This window comes from Copadichromis virginalis, linkage group LG5 (assembly GCF_057382275.1).
Source record: "Copadichromis virginalis isolate Kocher_CV1m ecotype Utaka linkage group LG5, C_Virginalis_male_GT1.1, whole genome shotgun sequence".
Taxonomy (NCBI): Eukaryota; Metazoa; Chordata; class Actinopteri; order Cichliformes; family Cichlidae; genus Copadichromis; species Copadichromis virginalis.
In genome coordinates, this window is record NC_140622.1 from 23,234,333 (window position 1) to 23,247,198 (window position 12,866).

Below are 12,866 nucleotides of genomic sequence, written 5' to 3' on the forward strand. Positions count from 1 at the left end.
TTGGAAGGGCAATCCCTCCCACACACCCACACAGAAAACACAGACCTGCAGGCTGCTACATGTGATCACACTAATGATTTGTGCTGGCTTTTGGGAAAGGCTAATATTTTATTAGCCGACATTGCTGTCAGTATAAGCCAGCAAGGGGTGGTGGGAGGGTGTTAGGGGGAGTAGGGGTTCATGTAGTGTATGTTCCTGTTAATCTGAAGGTGATGCTGTCACATGAGAAGCTGCCACAACGCCATAACGCGTCTGAACTGAGTGTCTGGGTTTCTTGTGGTGAGATGCGAGCACCACTCTTGAGGAGAGGAAATCACGCTCTTTTTTTTCTCTTCTGTGCAGTACACAGAAAAGTGGAAAAAACAATTTTCACCGGATGCATATTGATTTGAGACTGAGACTGAGATCTGTTAACTGGGACAGCTGTGGGTTATGCTCTCTGGCACTGCTCTTCCACTGACGCTGGCGATATCTAAGGGTAGCTTTGTCATCCTACAGACGTCTCCTTGCAAGGTGGAGGGTGATTTGTCATGACTCTCTATTTACTAGCACTGATGTCGAGGCATGCTCGGTGGAAATCATCATGTAATGGAAGCGATCGAGCCCTTCAACGTGAGATCCAGTGCACTTTGAATCATTTACAATTATTTTATATATATATATATATATATATATATATATATATACATATATATATATATATATATATACTTAACACTGCCTCACTACGTCGCTCTTTCATTCATGATACTTGCTGGTGCCTCGGGACAGACACCGTGAAAACGGGCGTAAATTCCTACTTCAGACGTCTGAGAGCATATTTACGTTTTATTGATTGCACATCGAGACCGTTGCATATTAATTTTCTTATTAACAGGGCGGTGCTGCCAAAAAAATTACAAATAAAAAGCATAAATTGGTCTGAAAGGGGGGTGGTGGTAAATTGTGTTGACAGTGATATTGAAATAAATAATTTAGCACCCATTCAAGTCTATCTACACGCAGTCGGTTGATCCTATATCTACGCTGCACATCGTTAGGCTACTAATGTACGCTACACACCACGTTGCCGTGTAGCCTCCCTGATTCCTCTCCACACTTTGGCGGAGAAGCGTCCTAGCTATTGCTGCTACCTGTTAATCCCCGGCCCGGGTCCAGCCCCACTTCCTCCGGCTGGCGCTCCATTGCTGGGCTTGATGAGCTGTCCAGAGTCCGGTGGTGCTGAAATGGAAGCCGGAGCCCCTGCTGCAGGGACGGCGGGGCCGGGCTGTCCCGCCTGTCCCTCCCCTTCCATGCTGGCCTCGTTCCCCATCGCCTCGGGATAGGTCTCGATGGACAGAAACGATGTTGTAGATGGTTCTACAGCTGTGGTGAAAACTCAGATGAAACTCAGCGGTGCTCCCCTTCCGCCATCATCACCTACAATTCAGCATCCCGCACGGAGCACGCGCGCTGACGGAGAGGGTGAGGGAGCGCGCTGACGCAATGGGTGGTGACTTGTGTGGCTCGTACGTGCGCGTGCACGGTGGTCACTTATCTCAAGCGAGCCTCGAGACACCACGGCGCAAATTCCCCTGGCCCGAGACCTCCAGGGCGCATGACTGGAGAGCAGTGAGGCATCCCTGATTCAGAGCACGTCGTTTCCTTTATGGACCGTTTGTTTAGTAACCTAAATGATGGAGACACCAAACAAAGCGAAGTGTGTGTTTGAGATGCCTGACTACTTTTTGAAGTTTCGCTTTTGTGAGCCTGCTGAAAGTCAGAGAAAATAAAATAATACTGAAAGACTTCAAAACATTGTGTCAAAGCAGTTTCCAGCCAATGGTGTGGCTAGAAATAATCCAATAATATTATATTTGCAATCTTAACAGGAGATTTGTAAGACAGACACCCTCTCTTTTAATATTAGCTTTAAAACTTTCAGTACTACCTTAATTATGCTGCAATAGGGCTAGACTACTGGGGGCTTCCCATGATGCACTGAGCGTTTCTTCTTCACTTATCTTTTTTTACTCACTGTGTGTTTATAGACCACTCTACATTTAATCATTATTAATCTATGTCTTCCACAGCCTGTCTTTTGTCCTGTCTTCCTCTCCTCACCCCCAGCCCATCATGGTAGTGGGCTGCCCCTCTCTGAGCCTGGTTCTGTCAGAGGTTTCTTCCGGTTAAAAGTTAGTTTTTCTTTCACACTATTGACATGGCGCTTGCTATTAGTTAGGTCTGATAGTTGGGGTTTCTCTGCATTACTGTCTTTACTTTACAAAATTAAGCACTTTGAGGCAACTGTTGTTGCGATTTGGCACTATATAAATAAAGTACAATCGAATTAGCTTTCTTGCAAGACATAAAGTAAAAAAAATCCTGTTAACGTAATCCATCTTTTTTATTCAGCAAAAAGAATAAAATGATATGGAATCAAGCACTTGTACCTGAAATCAAATGAAACACAGTTAAACCTCTAAAAATAGTTGCACAGATCTTCAGGAAGTCCATAGTCGGCCACAAGTGATTTGGTTATACTTGCAATTTAATTACATTTCTCTAGAGCTAAAGCAATTATTGTCATCCAGCAGACAATTAATCACCAAGCATTTCGGGCTAATGTTTCAAGTCATTTAAGCAAAAAGGCCAACTGTTCCCTGGAGCTTATAACATGTGAACTTGTTTGTTATCTTGGTCTTTTGTGATGTTTGGGATTGTGGTTTGTTGGACACAAAAAGGAAAATGAAAAGATCATTAAAATAATTCATTGTTGCACCTAAAGGAGTAAAAACCAGGGCCAGAGTGCACCTCCATCTCTGTGTTAAGAGATAATAGGGTAATAGCACCATCAGCAAAGAATGATGTCACACAGTGTACTGCAATCATAGCTTTCCTGTTCTGCACTATGGTAGTGCTGCAGTCACTCCTGCATGTTAGTGCATCTCCATCCACTGGCCCTCCTTGCATTTAAAAAGAGACAAGAGGGAGCATAGAAGGAAGAGGCAGATTAGAGAATGTAGCCCAGTCAAACAACTCTTATGTATTTATAAGCTCTTCTGCTGTCTTGCTGCTTTCTGTTTGTTGTCACTGAGGACTTTTTGGAGTCCCCAGTGACATGAATAAATATGAAAAGTCCTACATTTATTTTAGTAAATGTAAAACTGTGCTTCATCTAAGATATAAAAATGCATGAATAACACTTAAAAAATGAGAGTTTTACTACAGATCCAGTAGAGGTGAGTGTAATTTTATAAAAACCAACCCCCAAAAAGCATACTTCCATACGAATCGTCTGTTATTTATAATTTTCTGTTAACGGTAAACATGACTATGACAACAGAAGGACATCTATTCATATAATGTCTATCATGTTTTGTGTTTACTGTGAAGAAGCTGGTTGCAGTTCTAAGTCTATGTCTCTGTAGCAAATCATCAGTGACATAACACACCGCAGCATGGATTTACTTAACTCAAACATCTGCTGCACTCAAAATGTGTGGCCGAGGGGTGTTTTTTTTTTCTTTAAAACCCACTCCCACATAGGTTACTGTGTGCTTGCTTCTCTGCTCTGCCATGAAGCCAGTGTTTATCACAAAGAGGCTCAAACATGTCCTAAGGTAAAGCCAGACAGCAGCTGAAAAACAAAATGAAACACAAACTAACATAAAATACCTGTCATGTTAAGACTGACAGTTTTACTTATGGGTGTAGCTCATGTTTTATAGATCAAAGACTGCTCACTGACTGCGATCATGAAAAACGAATGTATTTCATTTCATATGGGGTAAAATAGAAAATGTAGCTTTGAAGTGCAACAAAAAACTGTGGAAGAACACTGAGCTTGTTTGAGCAAAGACAAAATACTGATGCAACAAGGCTGACATTAAATATTTATATGAATAGAAATTTACATCTCAGACACTGTGCCACAACATAGTCTGACTGCAGTAAATCAAAAGTTCTATTCTGAATAGCTGTATTTAAAGCACAGTGTAGAATAATGGTGGGGATATAGCTACTGCAGGTGGGGTGTGGGTGACCACATGAAAAATGATGCCATTGTGCTGACCTTTATTTCACTGTAATTCAACCTGGATTATTTTCATTCATTTTTTTATGTTTGAAAAAAAAAAATGTGTGGGACCTGAGCCATTTGTCAGATTTTGAAGTGGGTCACACCACAAAAGGTTTGAGAACCACTGGTCCAAAGACAGATCTGCAAGGTCCCGCTCATCCCTGAATGATTGCTCTCCCTAGTGTGCATCGGCTGCCACTACAGTGCATTTACCTTTGTCTGATAATTACTACCACTTTAACACCTTTCTTTATTGTAGTATGAATTGGTGAGCACAAAGAACTCACCTCAGTATATAGGCAAGCCAATAAACAGATACGCCTCCAAAGAGACACTTTAATCTTTGCTAAAATGACAATAACTTAATTTCCTTTTTTAAATTTTTATTATTTGCAGGACAAACTGTACATATATATCCAGAGACCCTCGATTGAAAAAGACATTCCAGTGAAGAGAAAAACGTGATGAATCAGTCTGTGAGTGACTGTGCCATTGAGGTCTTAACTGTCCATATATATTACAATGATTACAAGTCTATTTTTTATGTTATATAGTGAAGTTGCTACACTGGATATGCTGAAGTGCTGAGAATGACTAAAACATAGGCTTTATTGTCCAAACATTCAATACTTTAAATACTTCATTGGCACTGTGAAAACGTCAAAGAGGGATACAACTGAGGAAATGCTGACTTGTTGTTACAAAAGTTTAGTGATATATAGAATTTTATAGAAATACAGAAGAAAACCATTTATTGTACCGACCACACAAAACTGTAGAGAATTTAAAAAAAAAAAAAAGCATCCAGCTTCACTTGGGACATGCCCTTTTTTTTTTTTTCCCCAGAGGCTGCATATAGCAATGGCACAGGTGGAAAATGTTACATTAAGTCTAAAATAGCATGTACAAATATGATAAAAGAAATTAACAAAAACGCAGCAATAACCTGCCTTCAGGAGAATGTTTCAGGAGTGAAGCCCCGCCCCCAATCCCATGGTGATTGCTTGCTGCTCTCAGAAGTTATGATTGTTCGTGTTTACTGGCGTTTGGCTTTATAAGGTCGGGAACGTTTCCTTCTATCGGGCTTCCTCTGTTTGTGCAAGCGGCCAATGCTCACTCCCTGCCGACGACGCACAGATATGTTCTGCTCCACAAGGCTAGCCAACATGCCTGCACAGGAATACCAGCAAAAGTTACAAAAATACCAACACGGCGCTTGTGTTTTGTTTGTTTGTGTAGAAAAATGTGTACTTCTGATTGAATGGGCACACAACTGAGTGCTTCTCATTTTGTTCTCTCATTCCTAAGATTCTTATTCTTAGTAAATACAGAAAAATGACTGACACTTTATATGAAGACATTCATAAATGTGGTAGGATTTAACTTGTACACAGTACTAGTGACCACTGAGAATTTATGGAATATAAATGAAATCTCAAGAGTTCCTAAAGGCTGGTTTAGACAGGAAGGGAAAAGGAATGCAAGATAAACTGTGATGGAATATGGCGATCAGCTTTACCTTCTTGGGCCAGCATTGATATAAAGGTGCAGATAAATTCATCATAATTGTGGGTTCTTCTTTGATCATCGATCTGAACACATGGAGGTAAAAAGAGAGAGAGATTTGATTATAATTGTATGTTTTTAAAAATGAGTCAAATAAATGATGTTAAATTTCTGTGAAAAAGTCTTCAACCACCCCTGATTTGTATTAGATTTTGCTAAGAAAATGGTAAAGCAGTGCAGTGTTTTACTGAAGCATGTGCAGAATGCATGGAAATACAGTATATACGGTAAAAACAGTCTGTTGAAAGTCAATATTTGCTATGACCACTTAAATTTTTCAACACGCCCTGAACTCTTAGGCAGTTTTCTTGTAATGTCATGTTAAAAAAAAAAAACAAAAAAAAAAAAAACTGAAGCTCTTGTCAATTAGAAGCTTTCCAGATGGTAATACATGGTGGATGAAAAGCTAAAAGGTACTTTTAGGTATGCTACACACTACTTTTAGCTACAGATGACTACAGACACTAACTGTTTAACCTTCCTCTTTAGCATTTTTCATAGATTCACCCAAAGAAATTTGAATTAATGATGTGTTTTTGTGACAGGCTGCTAGTAAAGAAAAGTTGTTTACTATGTTTACACACAACACTGGATCATCCTTTGAGTTAGATGCCTTTTTATGCTTGAATGATTCATAGGTCAGTGTTAAGTGGCTTAAAAAATGAAAAGAAAAAGCACAAGCTTTTTTTGGCTTATTTGAAGCAACATATGAACAAAGGGGCAGTCTGAGACTTGTCACAGAACTGAAAACAAAAACCTACTTTGTATTTCTTCCTCTTTTCCACCTCTTCCTTTAGATGCACCTCATAATTGGCAATGTCAGCCTCTACACACTTGAGCAGTGCAAGCAGCTCCTGCAAAAGACAGAAAAATAAGACACTTTGTGTGTTCTAACATACGTGACTGGCAACGGCTCATTAATTGTCAGCACAAGCAAAAAGAAAAGTACTGTGACATAAAGATAAGTTGCGGGGGTTGATAAACATGAGTAACAGTGTACACAGTGGAATAAATCCTGGTGATTTTATGGACTTACTTTGGGTGAATACTTATCCCCAAGAGGCTTGCTGTCTGCAGGAGTTTCCACGGTGTTGAGCCTTTCCTTGCCTGGTTTCACCTCAGCTCTATCTGTGCTCCCTTCTTCCTTCTTCACCTCTGCAGACGGTCCCTCATCTCCTCCTTTCACGCCTTCCTTTCCGTCTGCCTGCTCTTTGTCTTTCAACTTCTCAGGAGTGCTGGGCCTCTTTGTGCCATCAGCAGCCGAATCTGCTGTACAGGTGACACATGTGTTTACTTCCATGTCTAAAATTATTTACATACTTGAACTGAAAGGATTACCTGAACAGAGGCTTTTAAACTACCTAATGTAAAGTCATTAATGACCCTGTCTACTCACCAGATGGAGGGAGAGTATAGATGGTTCCATCCTCCTGTAGATGTAGCAGGGCCACACTGACAGAGGGGCCGAGCTCCCGTACGGCACGGTTATGTCTGGAGTCGAGCCTCAGCATCTCATCTTCTCCAAACAGCACGCGAGACAGATGGGAAGCGACCGGACTGGATGGGCGTGTGGCAGCCTGGGAGCGAGCCGGAGAGCGCAAGGGGGAGTTAAAGGCGCTGCCAATCTCAGAGGCTGTATCAGTGCTCTCGTTGCTGGGTGTGGGGGAAGGTTGTGAAGCAGATGTGATGCAAATGCCCCCGGTGCGACCCTCAGTGCGGACAGACAGAGGTGTATTCAGGGCATCTTTTCTTTGAGCCTCCTTTTTTAGTTTCTCAGCCAAAACACTGAGGGCAATCTGGCTCTCCATTCCAGTCGCAACCCGTCCCGTCCTCGAGCGTAGGCTTGCCTTCCGCCTAAACCTAAAAAGAAAGAGTGACATTTACAAACACAGATTAAAAGAGCTTTAGCTTCAGGTCGGATCACAACAGGAAAAATAAAACAAAATCATCCGCCAGAAACAAATCTCCAATACTTGCCTGCTGGATGTCCCTGCAGAGCCAGTCATCTCTTCCTCCTCCTCATCATAGTCATCTTCATCATCTGAGTAAGGGGGTTGAGGAGGGCCTGGCATCCGAGAGCGTCCGACACCAGCCGCAAGATCTTCCTCCTCCTGTCAACCAGAGTGTTTAATAAAGTGCCACAAAATTAGCCCCGCTCCCCCTTTTTTTTTTCTTTTTCTAAGAATGTTTTTAAAGGAAATGTAAAGGCCCTAAAATAAAATCTGTAAAGTGAGTTAAAAGTTTAAGTGCAGAGCTAGCATGTTTTTAAATAGCAGCAGCTTTTTAAATAAGGCCCAGTGTGCCGGACACACGACACTTTAGAGAGTGCAGGATGCAGAGAAGCAAGAAAAGAGAGAAAGCTTTACATAATTTGGCATAATATAGTTTCCATAATATTCGCCACCTAACTCTTGACTCTACTGCATGAAACAGCTAAATTGGAACCATTTCTATAAGCATCCACATAAACTGCTACATAATTCACATTTCAAGGGAAAAGGACAATAAACATTAAAAAAAAAAAAAAATCCAAGTTACCCTTTACCTTATAACGGCAAAGTGTGTAAACTGTGTGTCACTGTGATCTCATTGTTTGCTTGTTTTTTGTCACATATTTGAATAAACTCAACGTCTCTGAGGCTTAAATCAGTGGCCGGACAAAAAAAACAAAAAACAAAAACCCAAAACAGTCATACATTATAATAAAAATATCTAAAATGGCCACATAGATGATGGCTGTTCATTCCGTCTTCTTCTCCTTTCAGCTGCTCCCTTTAGATTTCCCACCAGCAGATCATCTGCCTCCATCTCACCCTATCCAAAGCATCCTCCTCTGTCACACCAACCCTCTACACATCCTCGGTCTCTACGTGAACCTTCTCTGTGGTCTTCCTCTTTTCTGTGCTAAAAAAAACGAAAATGCTAATTAGCTAAACACTTCTCTGACCCACTTCTTACCTGCATTGGAGACTTGGCATAGTTGTGGTTGTCCAGAAAGGCGGGCAGACGTTGAACAATGGGATTGGAACTAGTGACTTGCTGGGAACCTCCTCCGGTGGGGACTGGTGGTTTGCCCATGACCTTAGTGTTTCCTGACGAGCTAGTGGTGTCCTTGGACTGAACCCCTGAGTCGTCTGTTGTATATTTATGCTTCGGTTTAAAGTTTGAGCCGACTACACATTTTAAAGGAATAAATTAGAATGAAATAGCAGAAAGAGAGCCGACCACTTTACCTGAAGATGCGTGTTCACCTCCTTGGGATGTAACTGGGTCTGCATCTGCTTCTTTCTTGACTGTGACGCTGCTTTCATCTGGAGAGGAAGAGCCTTGCTGCTTCTTGTCATGGACAAGCTCGGGCTGGGTGAGCCGGATCATCTGATTGGTGCGACAACATATTTTAATTGCATTCTCAAAAGAAAAAACAAAAACAAAAAAAGTCCATACATTTATTTTATGCGGGCTCTTCTTTTGGAGATCTTCCTCCCATTACAGCGGGAGGGTAACCAGATTTTTGGGTCTCAATCTGTAGTATTGCACAGTACCTTACGGTATAAGGCAGCTATAGTTTACTGTACACCGATGCTGTAAAATTAAAATTAAACATTTTAGCCCCATGCATTTCTTTTAAAATTTTCCCTTGGACAATAAAAAAAAAAACAAAAAAAACTTGAAGGCTAATATGCTCTCAGTTAATTGGACTTTGGGGATTGTAATTGACCTGCAATCAAACTCAATTCCTGACCTTCTGTAGACCCTCCAGCACAGTCTGTCGATTTCGTTTTAATATTTCCAGCTTGGACTCGTACTTCATTCTGCGGTCAGGCACCACTGCCATCAGGTTAAAGCGGATATCATGGTATGGTTCGCTGAAAAAAAAGCAGTGCAGCAGCATAATAATGAAGCCTTAAGGGTGACTGTAAAGCTAAAGCACAGCTACTTGAAGCTAACTGATTTAGGACTCACCCAGCAGTGGCCAGTCCAATCCTCTCCATAATAACACGCCGTGCCTTATCAGTCCATTCCTCCTCCTCACCCCAGGGTCCTGAAATATTGTGGTGGGTTATAGTTCATTTAAACAGCAATTTCCATAAAGTGAGTGCTCAACAACAGCATGGTTCAGTTCAGTTTAAAAAAAACAAAAAACTTCCATACGGAGAAATTAAAGGAGAGTCAATTTGTTTTGTTTGCATGATTACTTCAGAAAAGGCACTGCTTTATTTAAGACGCCAAGAACTCTCGGTCAGTGTTTGCATTTAGCATAGACTCTCAAACAACCAATGAGGTTATCCCGGAATTCAGACTCTTTAATGGATTAAAATAAATAAATAAAAAATAGAATAATGAAAGAAAAAAAGTCTCCCGAGTCTCACCGTGGTCAATGGGATAAGCCTTGAGCCCATCAAGCTCAAAGAGGCGGTCTTTGATGGGCACATAGCTAACAAAGTGGAAGGCTTCCATGGTCCGCACTGCACTGATCCCGTTCTGTTTTTCTGGCAAGTGCCTAGGCTCCGGTCTCCATAGAAACACGGAAAGAAAGCTTGAGAAACTGACGAATGCACAAAGCTTGACATCTCCCACAGTGTGGCAGACCAATCACAGAAGATTTGAGAAGGAATCACTGACTGAAACCAACCTGGCATGGCTGTTATGTGCTCTAGCAAGCTCTGGGGCATTTCCTATTGCATAACCTTTGCTCTGAAATATACATAATTGAGAGTTACACATGACGATACGGAAGAAGCAGTTCACTGTTGACAGAAACGTAAAAAGCATGTTTAGGTTACCTTAATTAATACATCCCCCACAGTAACCACAGTAAGCTACTTATATGATTTTTTTTTTTGAATGAATAGAAAGGGCCAGTGAGTGAGAGGGACAACTTACTTCTGGACTAAAGCCTTTTGTAAAAGCTTTCATGCGACTAAGGGTGGTGCCAAGCTCAACTCCACTGCAGTTCAGAAGAACACTCAGCAAAGCATGGGTGGCGCATGAATTCGGTATCAGCTAGATATAAAAGTGACAACAAGCACACATGTAAAATTAGACCACCTTATTCTTTTTTTACTTTATAGTAACATATGAAAGTGTAGATGTGGATTTTAAAGGGCTGGAATCTAAATGTGTTAAAGGGCTTCTTTTGTTTTGGGTCACTTGTGATTGAATCCAGTTTTGAAGTTCAGTTTTTCTGTTCTGTGGTTTTGTAAGCATGTTATTTACAGGGTACTTAACAAAATTACATTTTTTAACAAATGATAAAATCTTTAGTTGATTAACAGCATTTGATCAAAAGAACAAAGATATAAAATATACAGAAAATATTTTAGTTAACTTTTTTAAAATTAAATACTAAACACAGCGAGCAGGCCTAACATTATGACTCTCTGGCTAGTATAGCATTGGCTCCCTGACCCCCTGAAAGTGTGCTGTGCTATCTGGCACAGAGATGGCCTCAAACCAAGGTTAGTGGTACATGTCAACGTAACATCCACATGAATGGCAGGACCAAAGGTTTCCCAGCAGAACACTGCTTAACACATTACACTGCGTCTGCTGGCTTGACTTCTCCCTATCCAGACATCCACATTATGTAAAAGAAAACATGGTTGGACAAAGCTCCCTTCCTCCATTGCTCTGTGGTCTAGTTCTGATGCTCTTATGTCCATTGTTGGCACTTTCAGTGATGGGAAAGAGTAAGCATGGCTACCCTGACTATTCTGCGGCTATGCAGGCTTTGTTTTGGAGATGCCCTGACCCAGTCATCTAGCGATCACAATTTGGTTCCTGTAAAACTCACTCAAATCCTTGTGCTTGCCTATTTTCCTGATTCTAACAAATCAACAATGGGGACAAAATGTTCACCTGCTCCCTAATAAATCCCACAAACTAACAGGTGCCATAATGAAAAATAATCATTGTTCGCATGATCTCTCAGTGGTCATAATGTTATGCCTGATCGGTGTACATCTACATATTATCTATTATATAAAAAATGCAAATAATGCAATTTATGACCCAAACTTTGTTCGAGCACTAAGTTATATCCAGCTTTAATTAGCATTAACAAAAATAATTCTTTTAGTCAACTGCACAAAAAAAGTTCATTTTTACAAGTTTACAGAAAATGTATGCTATTTGTCCTGGTTTTTGTAACTTAAATGAATAAAAATTAAATGACAAAAATTAAATAATTTTTAGTTACACACACACACACACACACACACACACACACACACAATATACATTAATTTTGCTCACCTGTGAGAAAGAACTAGTCTAGTTAGAGAGTGGGCAAACTTTATAGCTTGACACCTCATACGGAATTTAAAACAAGCCTAACAGCTTTAAATGTTGTCATAATACTACTACGAGAAAAGCACTCACCTGATGAGCAAAAAACATATCATTTACAATTTCCTCATCAATGACTGACGTTTCATCCACCAGTGTATTAACTTTCCTCCTGGATCTACGTTCCTCAATCCACTTGAAGAGGAAGATAAAGCCATAGACTGGGCTGAAAAATATAAATATAAAATACATTAATCCATTTAGACAGTTTGAGTGCTAAACCCAGATTTGCCCCGAATGATCCCCCAAAATCACAGACCTCTGACATTTGCTTTGGAGATCATAGATTTCCTCCACCTGTACCCCCTTGACACCTACGAAATAGAAACACAAGGAAATAGCATGATTTGTTTTAGGAGGACTCCACAGATCTACTGGTATTCACTGAAAACCAGCACAGCTACTCACCGAAATCTTCCACCAGCAGAGTGAACAGTCCTGCAATTATAAAGCATTTAAGGTTCAATAACGAAAAATAAAAACAGACAACACATGCCACTTTCACTGCTATCCTCTCTCTCTATATTCAATGTTTCGCCCGTCTTTACTGACATGACCATCTTGCACAACACAAAGCCTATTGGCATCCTACTTGCAAAGGTTTTAAACTCGTATTAGTTCATTGAAAAGCTAAATTGTGCCTCTGGCTTCATGTGGGAGCTAACGTTAGCTAGCTACGCGGTCCGTCGAAATTGCTCACCCGGATCGCTCTCGAGCTCTAGCCACCCTTTATTCATATTTGCATCTATGGGCAGCAGACTAATATCTAAGAGGTTCTCCAGTCCATGTCAGAACGTAGGGTGGAAATCTTAGCCGTATCCATTAACAAATCCGCCGTGTAGAGTCCCTAGGTAAACACAATAGAAAGAAGCCTCCTACATAATACGCGAAC

General features: G+C 40.8%; 2 protein-coding genes across 5 annotated transcripts in view; both read right to left on the minus strand.

The window, feature by feature from the left end:
* Nucleotides 1-1,446, minus strand: part of bsnb (bassoon (presynaptic cytomatrix protein) b) — a 79,391-nt gene extending 77,945 nt beyond the window's left edge. For all 3 annotated transcript variants that reach the window (XM_085456817.1, XM_085456816.1, XM_085456815.1), the window contains exon 1: nt 1,134-1,446. In XM_085456817.1, the coding sequence (XP_085312943.1) occupies nt 1,134-1,312 (179 nt within the window). In that variant the 5' untranslated portion in view covers nt 1,313-1,446. The remainder of the gene's footprint in view (nt 1-1,133) is intronic.
* Nucleotides 1,447-4,432: 2,986 nt separating this feature from the next.
* Nucleotides 4,433-12,850, minus strand: bap1 (BRCA1 associated deubiquitinase 1). Of its 2 annotated transcripts, none has more exons than XM_085456826.1 (17): nt 12,675-12,850; nt 12,383-12,412; nt 12,234-12,288; nt 12,008-12,140; nt 10,511-10,630; nt 10,260-10,321; nt 9,997-10,139; nt 9,590-9,668; nt 9,369-9,492; nt 8,860-9,001; nt 8,585-8,760; nt 7,604-7,737; nt 7,023-7,486; nt 6,663-6,892; nt 6,388-6,480; nt 5,580-5,652; nt 4,433-5,230 (listed from the first exon to the last, which is right to left on the minus strand). In XM_085456826.1, exons 1-17 carry the CDS (start codon nt 12,709-12,711, stop codon nt 5,097-5,099), a joined length of 2,229 nt encoding a protein of 742 aa, XP_085312952.1. In that variant the 5' UTR covers nt 12,712-12,850; the 3' UTR covers nt 4,433-5,096. The 2 variants fall into 2 exon arrangements, with proteins under 2 accessions (XP_085312952.1, XP_085312951.1); XM_085456825.1 differs by having other exon boundaries at nt 6,663-6,895.
* Nucleotides 12,851-12,866: the final 16 nt, after the last annotated feature.